At 36.9% G+C, this 13,788-nt stretch overlaps 2 protein-coding genes across 3 annotated transcripts in view; one reads left to right on the top strand and one right to left on the bottom strand.

Moving 5' to 3' along the window:
- Positions 1–21: 21 nt before the first annotated feature.
- SKIP4 (SKP1 interacting partner 4) lies at positions 22–4,430 on the bottom strand. 2 transcript variants are annotated; one of them, XM_089160101.1, is made up of 5 exons: positions 4,178–4,430; positions 3,799–3,963; positions 2,278–2,760; positions 709–1,237; positions 22–504 (listed from the first exon to the last, which is right to left on the bottom strand). In XM_089160101.1, the coding sequence occupies exons 3-5, from the start codon at positions 2,757–2,759 to the stop codon at positions 430–432; spliced, it is 1,086 nt and encodes a 361-aa protein (XP_089016227.1). In that variant the 5' UTR covers position 2,760; positions 3,799–3,963; positions 4,178–4,430; the 3' UTR covers positions 22–429. The 2 variants fall into 2 exon arrangements, with proteins under 2 accessions (XP_089016227.1, XP_089016228.1); XM_089160102.1 differs by lacking the exon at positions 22–504 and having other exon boundaries at positions 511–1,237; positions 4,178–4,429.
- A 2,775-nt stretch (positions 4,431–7,205) lies between these two features.
- LOC149013846 (acyl-CoA hydrolase 2-like) overlaps positions 7,206–13,788 on the top strand; it is a 31,779-nt gene continuing 25,196 nt past the window's right edge. Inside the window, exons 1-6 of the mRNA XM_089159991.1 lie at positions 7,206–7,506; positions 7,685–7,777; positions 7,913–7,980; positions 8,118–8,199; positions 10,011–10,057; positions 10,174–10,311. Coding sequence (XP_089016117.1) covers positions 7,491–7,506; positions 7,685–7,777; positions 7,913–7,980; positions 8,118–8,199; positions 10,011–10,057; positions 10,174–10,311 — 444 coding nt within the window. The 5' untranslated portion in view covers positions 7,206–7,490. The remainder of the gene's footprint in view (positions 7,507–7,684; positions 7,778–7,912; positions 7,981–8,117; positions 8,200–10,010; positions 10,058–10,173; positions 10,312–13,788) is intronic.

The following is a 13,788-nucleotide window of genomic DNA, read 5'->3' as shown; positions in this document are numbered from 1 at the left end:
TTGATAGTTGTCTTCAATTTTATAGGATGATTTTTGAAACTGCATACAGCGAGCGACTCCAAAACATTTGCAAGAAACTTAACCAGGTTCGAGTCTTCAGTCAATGCAGCACTACAACATCTCCTTGAGAGGGAGTCCATTCTCCAAGATCCTGTTTGAAGTGCTGATATTTCTTAGATCTACCAATCAGATCCAATTTTTGAGATTGCTTTGATTCAAGATTCAGAATTTAATAGACGGTACACCAAGAGGTTGGTTTAGTTAGCAAAGACACCATTTACTCTAGTAAGAGTTCAAGAGTTCAATCTCCTTGGGGTATATATTATCCCCATCCCCCTTATATATAACAAGCTCTTTGTACCAAACAAAGAAAGAATTTAATAGAAGATTAGAAGGCAATAACAAAATGTTACGAATGATATTGAATATTCAAGTTTTCAAAATAGCTCTCCAATAACTTAAGATCTGAACCATCACTCCATGGAGGAAAAGGAAAAGAAAGCTCTGCAATAACAAAACACAATCATTTCCACAACCAAGAAAACAATTATGTATTTACGTATCATTTGCTTACATACACAAAGCATTTCAAGTAAGGACATCAGATCATTTGTTTAGCTTACAAGGGTGGAGAGGATTTCATATTGACAGGGTTTTACAACTAATTACATCATCATCAGAATCTAGTTTAGGAACTGAAGAACTTACCATCATCCCTTCCACATTCCCAACCTTTGCCAAGTCGAGCACCACAGTACTAAGCCCCTTCCCTACAACGAAAATACTCTTCCCGATGGCCACCAGTCTACATGGAGGCCTTGTCAGCAATGGTGACAGCCTGCCAACAGATACCCAGTCCCTACTCTTTGACTGCCACATCATCAACCTTGTTCCTGAACTTTGATCCAGCACATAAAGAGTGGCATCTACAACAACAGCTGGACCATGCCAGCCTGAAACCAGATCTTCATCCACACGCTGCCATGAGCTACTTGTTGGTTCATACAAAAGTGCTGGATTATGTTGGGATATTGTAGGCACGACACCCTGGATATAAATTTTTCCATCCAAAACTAATGATTCCTGGATGTCAGGGAAAATATTTGCATCCATATGGGTTGTACAGCTGTTGTTAGATGGATCATAAGTATCCCAAGAGCATTGGTCACTGGAGCTCAATGTTACACCTCCTATTGCATAGAGTTTCTCATTCAAAGCTTCACAAGCAAAGTAGCACCTGAAATATTGAAAAATAATTAGAACTCTTGAACTTATCAATCTACTCAGCTTTTAATCATTTTGTTGAAAACTAAGAAGATTATCTCACACTCCCTGTCACCCAGAGACAATCCTTTTTGAGTTCATTTTAAAAACCAGGATATGAAAATGTTGGATCTTCTATAATTCATCTACTTAATTATCCATGAATTTATTATAGTCATCATAATTGTTTCTCTCCACTACTTAAGCCAAACCCTTGATAAGGAAATTCCAAGTATGGAAAGTAAATCTGCTAACTACTGACTCTGCCTTACAACAGAAATAAGGATCGAATAAAAGGATGACTAATGCATTAACAATAAACTCCTCAAAATAACCCAAAGAAGACAGCCCTTTGAAAATGAGAGTGTCTCCACAGCAAGCTAAAAGTTACACTCTAAACAGCCACCCAATTGGCAAGCATTCCCTACTGGCACCATGAACAAGCATTAAGGTGACTATGGGCAAGGTTGCCCATAAATTGTCCATTGGAAATATCCAGCAAAGAACAAGAAACTAAATTCTAAACCACCCTAATTTACCAAATAAAAAGAAAGGGAGAACAGAACAAGGATTTCTGACAAGGTGCTAACCGTTTGCTAGATAAAGGAACAAATGTCAAAGGAGTAGTCCACCCTTTTGGGTGGTCCTAAGAAGGTTTCTGAAGCAAGCACACACACATAAAGAGCAAGAGGGAGACCCGGAAAAGAAAAAGGAAAAAAAAACAGAACAGCAAAAGGAGGGGGGGAAAAGCACGAGGGAGAATAGTCAGTTTAAGCATCTCTCTCGATCCCACGTTTGGACGAGTTTATTCAGGATATTTTGACTTGTACACATGCAATTTTACAACAGCAGACGTCAATATGGTGATGGAAGCAATGGTCACATGTAGAATAACTCACAGTCTGTTAGATAAGCTAACCAACATAGACCAATCACAGATTGACAAACACAAGAACTTTTCCAACAGGCTGGGTTCAGTAAGTGTAACACAATCATGCATGTAGAGGAAGCTACCTTGGAGTTGACAGGGAAGCAGCTTCATCCCAAGTATTCTTGGAAGCATCATAGCAATAGACATCATGGGTAGCATCTTCAGACCAACTGCAGCCACCCAGTAGGTATAACTTTTTGCCCAAAACTTCAGAAGCCATGCCTTTTCTCTTCAAGCACCGTGGTGGTAACCCTTGGACGAGCTTCCAGCGCCGCGGTGATGAGTTGGGATCCAGAACATAACAATGAATTTGATCAGATTTGTCTCTACACAATGCATAAATCCATGTCTCCTCTAAATTATGTTTTCGTCTGTAATAATACCACTCTTCACTGCACACCAACTCCCTCCACCTCCTTGAAACACACTTAAGCGTCACATGGTATCTCCGGGGAACCCTTGCTAAGCAGAAAAGGGCAATGTCATCTGGAAGTCCACATATAAGTGGTTCACGATCTTCGATCATGTCTGAGGAGGACTCAGGTTCTTGTGTCAAATCTTCCATCCTGAGGCAGTAATTGATAACATCTCAAAACAATAAAATGAAGCAAAAGAATGAGAAACTTACATATGAACTAATCATAAAGAACTATATTTATTGAAGCACATCCAGATGATTTGTGCAGCAAAAATGTGGGTTTGGTTGAACTTCTTTTGGAAAACACCCAAAATAATCAACTTCTTGGTGCTAGAGAACTTTGAATTTAAAGATCAGATATGAACATAATACTTCAAATTCTCCTAAATTTCAGCAAAAAAAGGTAATTATTACTATGGAGCTAAGAATCCCTTCTGCAAATCAGCGGATCTAAAATATGACATTCCCTATTATCTTTACAAATATTTCTTCATGCTACTAGGTGAAACAGCGATTTCTCAGAAAATAGGAAAGAAATTTTGGTCATATGATCGACGACGTCCAAAATTTTGGTCATATGATTGATATCTGAGCTACTTACAATCGGGAAACAAAGTACAACACAAAACTTAACATCATAAATGTCTATGCAAAAATGAGCATTTTCAGTAAAGGGTGAGATAGCTATGTTGGAGACTTCGGGTAATTAAGCTCAGGAATTACTACTTACAATGTGGAAAGTGGGTACAAGACTAGCCTCACTGATCACTAAAAGCCTTTGAACACCCACTCATCCCCAATCCCCCAAATAGATATCAAAAAAAAATTCAGCACCCCTATCTTTACAGTAGAATCTTAACGATTGGGTACAGAAACGGTTGATTTATTAGTTGGACAATCAAATATTTAATTATCCTATCTAATGCAAATTTTGAACACCTTTCAGATCTACCGAAAAATATTAGAAATTTTCCTTTCTTTCGGCATCTCAGTTGAAAAAGAAAAAAGAATTAGCACCACCAGGAACTTGGAACTCCGGTTGATCTATGAGACAACGAACTACAACAACATATGCGAATTGCAGGGAAACAAATAAACCAACTACCTGGAACAATCAACAGCAAATTTCATACAAGACGAAATGGTACAAAAACAAATTCTTGAAAAAAATCAAAGAGATACTTACTTCGAAACCCTTCTTCCGTTCAAATGAATAATTATACGATCGTCTTCGGAAGACAATCAACACATGTACTAGAGCATCCTTGTTGCTTGTGCAGTTGTACCAACATATAAAATGAGAATAAATTTCAGCCTTTCAGGGATTCGTATTCAGGACTAGAAGCTTTACCTGCGCAAAAATGTTTTAAATTACACATATCTCATCAGGTAATGTATAATTGTGTTTTCATCCATGTACCTTTAACAATTAAACGTTCCGTTAACTAGAGACAGGAACCGTTAAGACTACAAAAGTTACTGACCAAAATGCCCTTTTCGCTAGAAGGGCAAACTTGATTGCAAAAATGAATGGCGACTTCAATTGCAGGGGTTCCTCCCATTACCTTCTCCGCATGCGGTCATGGCTTCAAGTTTAACCGAAACAATGAAGAACCCTATTGTCATCTGTTCAAGCTTCAACCCACTGTGAAATTTCAATTTTGTGTTCATTCTTGATATCACACCGCAAGAATTTCATTGGCTTATTTTACGAAGATTATTCTACCGGTGAAGATTTAAAACGAACGCGAGAAAACTGTAGAGAGTGTCCATCTGCCGGCTGCTAAGAAGATGGACGTCGTGGTGAGGTGGAGAGAAAAGATGAAGGTGGTGCAGGTTTTGGGTTAGGTTTTATAAGAAGAGGATATTGTTGTCATTACACCTATGGAAATTTTCGGGGATCCCCTTTTCAGGTAAAATTTACGTCAAATTCAAGTTATTTAATTTATCAATCAGACCCCTATGGAGCAAAAGCATATTAATGATATCCCATGTCTTAGCGTAAGTTATGGTTTTTTAAGAAGACCTTCAAGAAACCATGGCTATGCATAAGCATTGTACAAGTGTCCGCGATATATTAGGAAAAGTCGATTTTTACATTATGTAGACATACATCATCGAAAAATCGGCAATCTATTGTGAAAAGTCGATTTTTTTGGCATATATCGTCAAATTCACCATATTTAACAAAATTTAATTTGTTTTTTACCAATTTTTCATTTGATTTTTGCCAAAGTGACATATGACTTCTACAAGCTCCGGTGCGTGCCCCCCACACTCCCTTGTAGTGATTATTCTTGTGGGTATTGGAAAGAAAAGCAATATTTGCATGAATAATGTTTGCAATGTGACACTGTACAATCCAGCTCTTGTGATTCCTTGCAAGGATCGACGGAGAAACAAGTACCAATCATGCTTGTGGTCAAACTATTGACTTTTTTAACAACCGTTGACATGATATGGTGGAAATGGGTCCAAGTCACTTTTCCGATGCCTGTCCATCGGCAATAGAATGTGAAGCATGAGCTATAATTAACATAATTATATAATGAATTATAGATTTTAGTATTTATCTTAATTAGTTGTGTATTTGTGTTTTCTTTGCATGTTTAGATTAGTTTATATGAATTTTCCAAATTTTCAGTTTTGCTTGCATATAGTTGGACATGTGGCAATTATAAACTTTAGATTAAGTGATGTTTCATGCCAAAATAATGTTTCCAATTTGTTTACTGGCCTCAAATTATGCTACATAACAAAATTCAAGTCAAAATGACCCTAAAATACCCTCCAAAACTAGGGGTCAAGTTGTCATCAACACCTTGCCAAAAGTCGCAGACATGTCAGCAAAATGTTGCCATATCGATGGTGCTTTTTTTTTTTGGTCAACAAGGATGTTAGTTCATGAATGTTGAAGAATTAAGGTTGCATGACATTGTTCATGGGTGTATCGTAATTGAGATGGCCACGGAAAGTTTTATTTTTTATTTTTTTTATTTGAGTTCATCCACGCCAGCTTGCGCGCGACCTGATTACTTGTCGTCCGCAATGGTCGAACCCATGACCTCTCCACTGTTAAATATGAATCTTACCACTCTAACAACTCTGCTTTGACATGGCCACGGAAAGTCGTCCATGGCTAGATGTTGTAGACTAATGGGTCTCCGTGCTTCATATGATCGAATTCTATTATGATTTTCCAGAATTTCCCAGATTCTCCAAGTTTCCGATGGAGAAAGCAAATAACATTTTGGGGAAGTATCTTGTTAGGGAATGATGGACAATTCATGAGCTTCTAGAGCACCCATTCCTCAAATGGAGTTTGCTTGGAAGAGTTGAACTTGAAGCGGATTCAAATCTATATATACTTCTAGTAGTTTGTATTAATTTTGATGGGCTTTTCAATCCTTTCTAGCGTTGTGTTTTTAAACCCATGTTTTGGGCTTAGGATTTCATATGTTCAACGCTGGTTTTTTTTGTCTTTGACTTTGAGTTGCAATTCCCATCTAATTCTCTTGTTCTTTGATTTGAGACATAGTGGTTAGTTTCCTCTGTGATTCGATGGTGTTTTAGCCTTTGGTGTTAGCTTTGTGCTGTATGTAGATGTGTTGTTGATGTGCATGTTCTACATGAAATCGTTCATTTGGTACTCAGTTGTGATGTTATGTTTTTTCTTTTTTAGTATAAGTGATGTTATGTTTGATTGGTTGATATCTCCAGGGTTTATTATTTAAATAAGTTGTATATATTATTTGAGAGTCTATTTGTATCAAACTTTACATTGATTTAAGTGAATGTTATTTTGAGTCTTATAGACTTATCCTTGGATGCAGGTCACTTGACCAAACCAAGTAAGTGCTTGATTCCGTTATGCATCTGAGGTTAGTCATAACACTTGTGAACTATAAATGTTTGGAAAAACAAGTCCTTTGGGCACTAGCATTCGTTGTCATTTTATAATACTCTCTGTTTTTATTTATATATATTTTTTTTATCTGAAGTTCATCCGAACTAGCTTACACATACATCAACTATATTTGTAGGGGAGCTTTTATAAAATAATATAGGCGGAGCTTCGCCTTAGCTTTAAAGGGATTAGAATTATGACCTTCTACATGGAACATTGGTCGTTTGCCAATTGAGCCATCCCTCAAGGTCCATTTTCTAACAATTACATTGACATATCAGACTTATTTTCCATCCATAATTAATTATAGATAAAAGTTACCATAAAATATATATTTAAATTCAAAGTTCTCTAGCACCAAGAAATTAATTTATTTTTTGAATCCGAAGAGTTTATATAGGGTGGGAGAATATTACTAATATAGGTGCCGCCGAATGGGTGCGAACCCAATACCTCCCCGTGTGAAGTTGGGGAAAAATTGATACAGTGCATCGTAGTACATTTTTGTACTAAATGATTAAATGAGATTAAAGTGGAACATGTTTTTTTTGGGTAAGAATTGCGGAACATGTTTTCACTGCTGTTTGTTGAGTCACTGAACTCTAATCAAGTGCTAGCATAAGCTACACAGCCACACAGCTGTCGGTAAATCAAAGTTATTCTGTCGGGTAAGGAACTATGGACGAATTTTTAGTTCTTTATGTCATTTTGGTGAAACAGTTCTTTATGTTCAGAAAGGGGAAAAAATGATTTTTTTCAGATCCAAATAATCAACCACGTGGTAGCACTACCAGTTTTTTTGGATTTTGCCTTCAATCATCTGAGGCAAGTTTGGGAGACGAGCATTGAAGCGTTAAAGCCCCAATAAAGCCAGTATTCCTGAAGAAGAAGAGCAACGGTTTCAACTGCTTCTGCTGCTGCTATTAGAATTCTTTACCTAGAATACGGACCATAAGCATCGTAAATCCGATATGGACAGCGACGCAGGTGAAGCATATAGCATAATTTCGATTAAATAACATACTATTTTTCTCCTATTTTGATCTTGCAAACTTCATCTTCGAACATTCGGTGAATTATACATTTGGATTAGTTATAGTTATAGATTTATACTTGATTATAAAGTGTATTTCAGTGAACTTCTGACTTGTTTTTCATACGGCAGTGATCGGATTCCTCAGCCATGTTCCACTACTTCAGAGGTTACCGGCTTCATCCCTCAAGAAAATCGCGGAGGTCGTCAAATTCAAACATTACGGTTGGATGCCATTCTTCATCCCTTTTTAACCTTTCTATAGACACTGAGTTGGTTTTAGTTCGGAAGTTTACAATTCTTGCGATACACGAATCAACGAATTTTGATTTTGCTATTGATGACAATTAATTCATGTAGAGCGTGGTGAGTTTGTTGTTCGTGAGGGAGAATCTGGAGAGGGAGTCTATTTTATTTGGGAAGGAGAGGTAAATCCTAGTTGTTTATTAGCTGCAGATTAATTGGGTGACTAGCTTCAGGGATTTATACATATTATGTTTTTAATAGAGCCTAGAGTTATTATGGACGTATGATTGGTTTACTAACTGTGAAACCTGAATGGCAGGCTGAAGTTCATTCATCTGTCAATGACGAGGAAGAAAACAGTCCGGAGTTCCAATTGAAGAAATATGATTATTTCGGTCACGGTAAATAACTAATTCAACTAATTCCTGGTGATAACTGCTGAACGGAACATCTTGGGTAGAGCTTATCATGATTAATGGCTTCTCAAGATTCCATCATCAAATTCATGCATTTCCTTTTACATGCAAATGCAAAAACGGTGAATGTTCATACCCAAAAAAAAAAACGGTAAATGCTATCAGCCTATCACTAGGAGCTATAAGTCATGTTCAGAACTTCAGATCATCTAAATCTTTGAAATGACTGGTTCTGAGCCCCCTACTGTCAAGAGTTGGTCAGGGGCATTTTGGTAATCTGTTCTGTTCTGTTAAATATATCTCTCATTTGTTTGAGACAGTGTAAAAAATGCTTCAGGGCTGTACTTTTTATTCGTCTTCTTCATAGTGAAACAATCACAGAGCTCAGCCACAGATTTAGCCTTCGGGTGAACCATGTAAAGTCTTGTCTTGTACGTGTGTGCACCTTCTCTGTTTCTCCTTTTTGTCTTGTACTGATGTCTATGAGTTAATTTTGTTGCATGACTGTTGAGCTATATGTAAAACCAGTGCATATACAGGTTCCTGTGATTGAAAGGAAACAAAGTGGACACAGTCAGGTATTTGGTGCTCTATATATCTATATAATGACACAATGGGCTCACGATATCCAAGCACCGAGTTGTCAAATAATGCATCTTAAAAAGGTCCAAGCTTGTATGCATTGGCCCAAAGCTATTGAGCCTATGGTCTGTAATATTTTGGAAAACTTCAAGTCTGATAATGGTGCCAATTATCTTCACCGTATTTAAAATTTACCAGATTTGAAGGAAAATGTAGTTGTACTTTGCATTTTCATATGGAGAAAGAAATCAGGAACCCATTGAGGTAAAGAAAATAATGTCCTTGAAATTGATGATGGCATATGTTATATCCTTCAAAAGTTATGCTGAATGCAAACCCTATAGCCTTATAGACTTTTTAACTGATGTACATTAAAGCACATCTCTTTTGCTTGGGTCTGTAGATTTGAGCATCTGTCCAAGCTCTGACCAAATGTCTGCTGAAGTTTCTGGTATACATATGAGTCTAAAAACTAAGCAATAAACACTTCAGAGATGTATCCTTATGGCTGATTTATGAGCAGCTCAAAGACATCTTTCTACTAGGATGTTGATGTAGTTTAAATATCATATAATAATGAAGTTAAAAAAATACTCATAAAGGTGCAGCTCAAGTTACAGAACTAAAATACTAAAAATAGGCGTGTCAACTGTGTAAATTTAGCAGGTCACTAGTTTTTCCTCCTCCTCTTACCTACTAGGGAGAGAGCTCAACTGGCTGCATTAATTCTTATCCCAGTTGTTGGGGTCAGCTATGTAAATACTGTTCTATAATTCCGCTATATTTTACGCTATATCTGCTGTAAACTCTTATATGCTGATGCCTTTTTCTTGGTTCAACTTATGTGATCTCTAGCTGTTCCCTTGGGCCTCTAAAACTTTATTTCGTGTCACTATTCATCAGTGTTTTCATCACATGTTGCATAAGCCTGCCTGGTTTTTCTTCATCATTTTCATGTATCTGTGCCATTCATTAATTCCCTCAATTGCATTTCCTGATAAAGCTGTCTAGTAAAAGTATTCTGTATTTTGAATGGATTCATCATGATTGCTTACAGTTTTTCTTCTAATCATGTTGAAATGTTAAATGGCCAAAGTGTATATTCTAGTGTACTATACTTATATACACAATACCTGAGGGCATTGAGTTACTTGTTGGTGGTCAAAACAAGTTTCCAGTTTCAGTGGATCACACTGACCCTGATGGTTTTGTAGGTGCTGTAGCTCTTGCCCATTCAGCTGATGTTATTGCTTTGTCCAAGGTAGCTGCAGTTATCATTTTTGTAGCAAATCCTATGTAAAATATATTGCCTCGCCTCTCAATTGCATTTTTATGGACACTTGCTCTTGGTTTCTGATGCATTTTTGTTGCTGGCAGCTGACTTGCCTAGTGCTTTTCCATGAGCATAGTGAACTGCTGCAGCCCAAGTCAATTTGGAATGCAGATGCAGATGCAGATGAAAAACATGGGACCCACTCGCTGGTGGAGCATATACTGCACTTAGAACCGCTAGAAGTATGTCATCATCCTGTTGGTGTGATATTTCTGTCTTCCTGGCTAATCGAGTACTCATACTTTATGTGAGGACTATTTGTTTTTGATTTGTCTATGTCAATCGAATGGCAGAGCAAAGAAATCGGAAGAGAAAGAGAGGAAGAGAAGAAGAGGAGGAAAAGAAGCTGCCAGAGGAGAGGCTGTATTGTATTGCATTTAGGTAGATACAAGGCACCTGTATACAGGCCAAAAATACCAAAAATTAAATACATAAAGAGGCAAGGAAAGATCCCCTAGCCAACGCCAGATCTTGGGGATATTCTCTAACACTCCACCTCAAGTTGTAGCATATATGTTGAGCATGTTTAGCTTGTTTCAAATATACTTAATTCTCCAAATCCATGAAGACTTGGTGAAAATATCAGCAAGCTGTTGACCAATTCTGATGTGACTAGGAGCAATGAAAAATTCACCTTATATCTTTTCTCTAATATAGTGACAATCCACCTCAATATGCTTTGTACTTTCATAAAACATAGGATTGGAAGCAATATGAAGTGCAATTTGATTATCACACTATATTTCCAATAGGAGTTGTACCCTTGAAGCCCAACTTAGAGAGAAGCTGTTGTTACCACATCACTTCACAAGTCAATAGTGCCATAGCCTTATACTCTGATTCAACACTAGAGCAAGCAGCAACAGTTGCTTTTTCAGGGGTGACGACCTGACCCGAAAGCCTGCACCAGACAACCGAAATAAAGCATTCGGATTGGAGATTTTATAGACCAAATTGCCTCTTATAGAAGTATAGTATCTAAAGGTTGACCTCTATCCACTAGAGACCCAGCCCAATCAGCATCGGAGAAATCTTCTATAGTTTTCAAGGTGACGCAAGGCGATAGATGGTAATGAGAACCAAGGTGACACCAAGTAAGGTGACAGGGAGATACCAGGTTGCCTTGACCCAAAAATGGGTCTAGGCACCCAGGAGAACGCTTTGTCAAGAGTTTAAAAAAAATAAAGCTTCACAATAGGAGATCATGGAAAAAAATTCGATCGAAATGGTCGAAATTTCGCCCGAAATGCGTGCAAAATTCTAAATTGAAACGAAATACAAGTATAGGCATGAAATGTATCCTGTATCGTTTCGTATTGACCGATATTTCGGTCGATACGAGTTGATATTTCGGCCCGATACCATATCGGGCTGAAATGATACATGCGTAAGTTATAAAATACCTTGTTTCGACATACCGACGGAATTTCGACCTACCGAGCCGATCGCCCAGAGCCATTTTGAGCTGTGTTTGAATTTTTTGCTGATTTCTCTTGTTTTCATCCCCTTCTACACCTAATTTCTAGTATTCCATTTCCATCAAACACTTGATTTGCTCCTCCATTTGTGCATTTTCTCAAATCTTGCAAGGTGAGTAACCAACTTCCTCATTTTTTGATTTTTGTTTCATTTGTGCTTTAAATCATGTTAGATTGCTTCCAAATTTATATATGTTTACTTTAGAGTGTTGATATATGAATTTGTAGTGTCAAAATTATTTTTTGATTCTTCCTACTATTTTTTTTATTTTTCTGTTATTAAAAATTATTTACTAAATTATGTATATTGCTAAAAATGTATATGTATAGTACATGTATAAGCTTCAAATGAATGTATGTGAGAGTTGAGATACCATATTGCTGTGATGGTGTTGAATTAATTTTTTTCTTCTCTTAATTATGTAATTTTACTGTATTTAATATATATATTTAAATAATTAAAAAATATTTAAATATTAAAAAAATTAATTAATTTTTGTTTTAAATTTTAAAATAACGGAGTATTAGTGGAAGCATGTATGCAATTTTTGGAGCATGTTGTGGATATTTTTAAGATAGTTTGTGTGTATTTATATATTTTAAAATTATTTATATATTAAAAAAAACTTATATAGTTATACCACCACCAGTTCCTTTGGAGATTCACAACTTCCCACTATTAGGAAATCTTATGCATGTGGATGAGGCCATATACAAAGATGCAGTTCTTGACTATGTCCAAAACTATATGAGGCGGGGGCAAACATTATGGGAGTTATATTGTCATTTGTATGGGGTGTAGACGGAAGAGGGAGACCTTGAGGCTTGAATAGAATAGACTTGTAAGTAATAACATTCCCGCTTCTTCTCTGATTCATGTACTATATACTTGGAATGTTGGATGTTACATTTTCAGTAGTTTTTTAGTAAATTAGTAGTTTTATAGTGTTTATTATGCTTGAAATAGCTAGTATGCAAAAATCCAAATCAATTTTAGTGCATTTGAGGCTCGAAATTGAGTTTTCAAGAATCAGGAAAAAAGTATCTAGTTTCAGTCAAAATTTCGACCTTTTCCAAGATCGAAATGTTCATATTGATCGAAATTTCTTCCTTGCAGGAGACAACATGTCCAGATGAAGCTTTATTAATTTGGAAATACCCTTTTTCTTCAATCTTGCTTTAGTTGATCAAGGGACCATAAGGTCCATAATAATTGAATTCAATTGTAAATTCCCATTGACAACCAATTGTAGACTTCCCTAGGGGCAACGGAACAAGATCCTAGGTTTCATTATGCTTTAAAGCAGACAATTCTTCTTCCATACTTGAACTCCATCTAGGATCAGGTAATGCGTCTGCCACCGACTTAGGTAGTGGATGAACATCAACAGTAGATGAAAAGGATCTATAGCTAGGGGAAACAGAAGAATAAGAAATATAATTAGTAGTGGATGCTATGTACCACTATAGATACCTTTTCTTGAGCTATAGGTATATCTAGATCCGAAGTTACTAGGGAGCAGGAGGAGTACCATAGGAGGATTTGCATCCAAGGAAGCCATGGCAGGGTTAGTGAGTGATGAAGTAGCGATTGCACGAGGACGCCTTGTATAGGTTTGTATCTAGACATTCAGAGTGTGGGTTGAAACTTGAGGTGAGACTTGTTGAGAAGAATGAACCACACTGATAGGGAGGTCATCGTGACAAAGGTAGAGAAGAATGGGATGGCTTCAAAGAGGGATACATCAGCACTGACAAAATACTTTTGTAGGTTTATAGAATAAGAATGATACCCTTTTCAAGTCCAGGAATACCCAACATTTATGCATTTCAAATCGCTAAGATCCAATTTGGACAACCCAAAACGATGATCTTGAATAAAACAAGTGCAATGATATGGGGTGGAATAGGAAAAAATGAGCTATTAGGGAATAAGACAAAATAAGGAATACCTCCGTAGAAAAGGGATAAAGGAATGCTATTTATGAGACCATGCGATTAGAATAGCATCAGCCCATAGAACTTTAGGAACCTTCATTTCGAACATCGAGGACTGGGTGATATCCGTTTATTGGAGATTCTCCCTTTTTGCTGCCACTTTTTGTTGTGGTGTGTCAAAGCAGGAAGACTCATGAAGCACAAGGAAGAAAATTCGACCAAAACAGGAATTTCAACCTTGCA

This window comes from Hakea prostrata, chromosome 6, assembly GCF_041222555.1.
Source record: "Hakea prostrata isolate BN-2017 chromosome 6, UWA_Hpros_2, whole genome shotgun sequence".
NCBI lineage: Eukaryota > Viridiplantae > Streptophyta > Magnoliopsida > Proteales > Proteaceae > Hakea > Hakea prostrata.
This window is presented reverse-complemented; position numbering and strand designations above follow the sequence as displayed.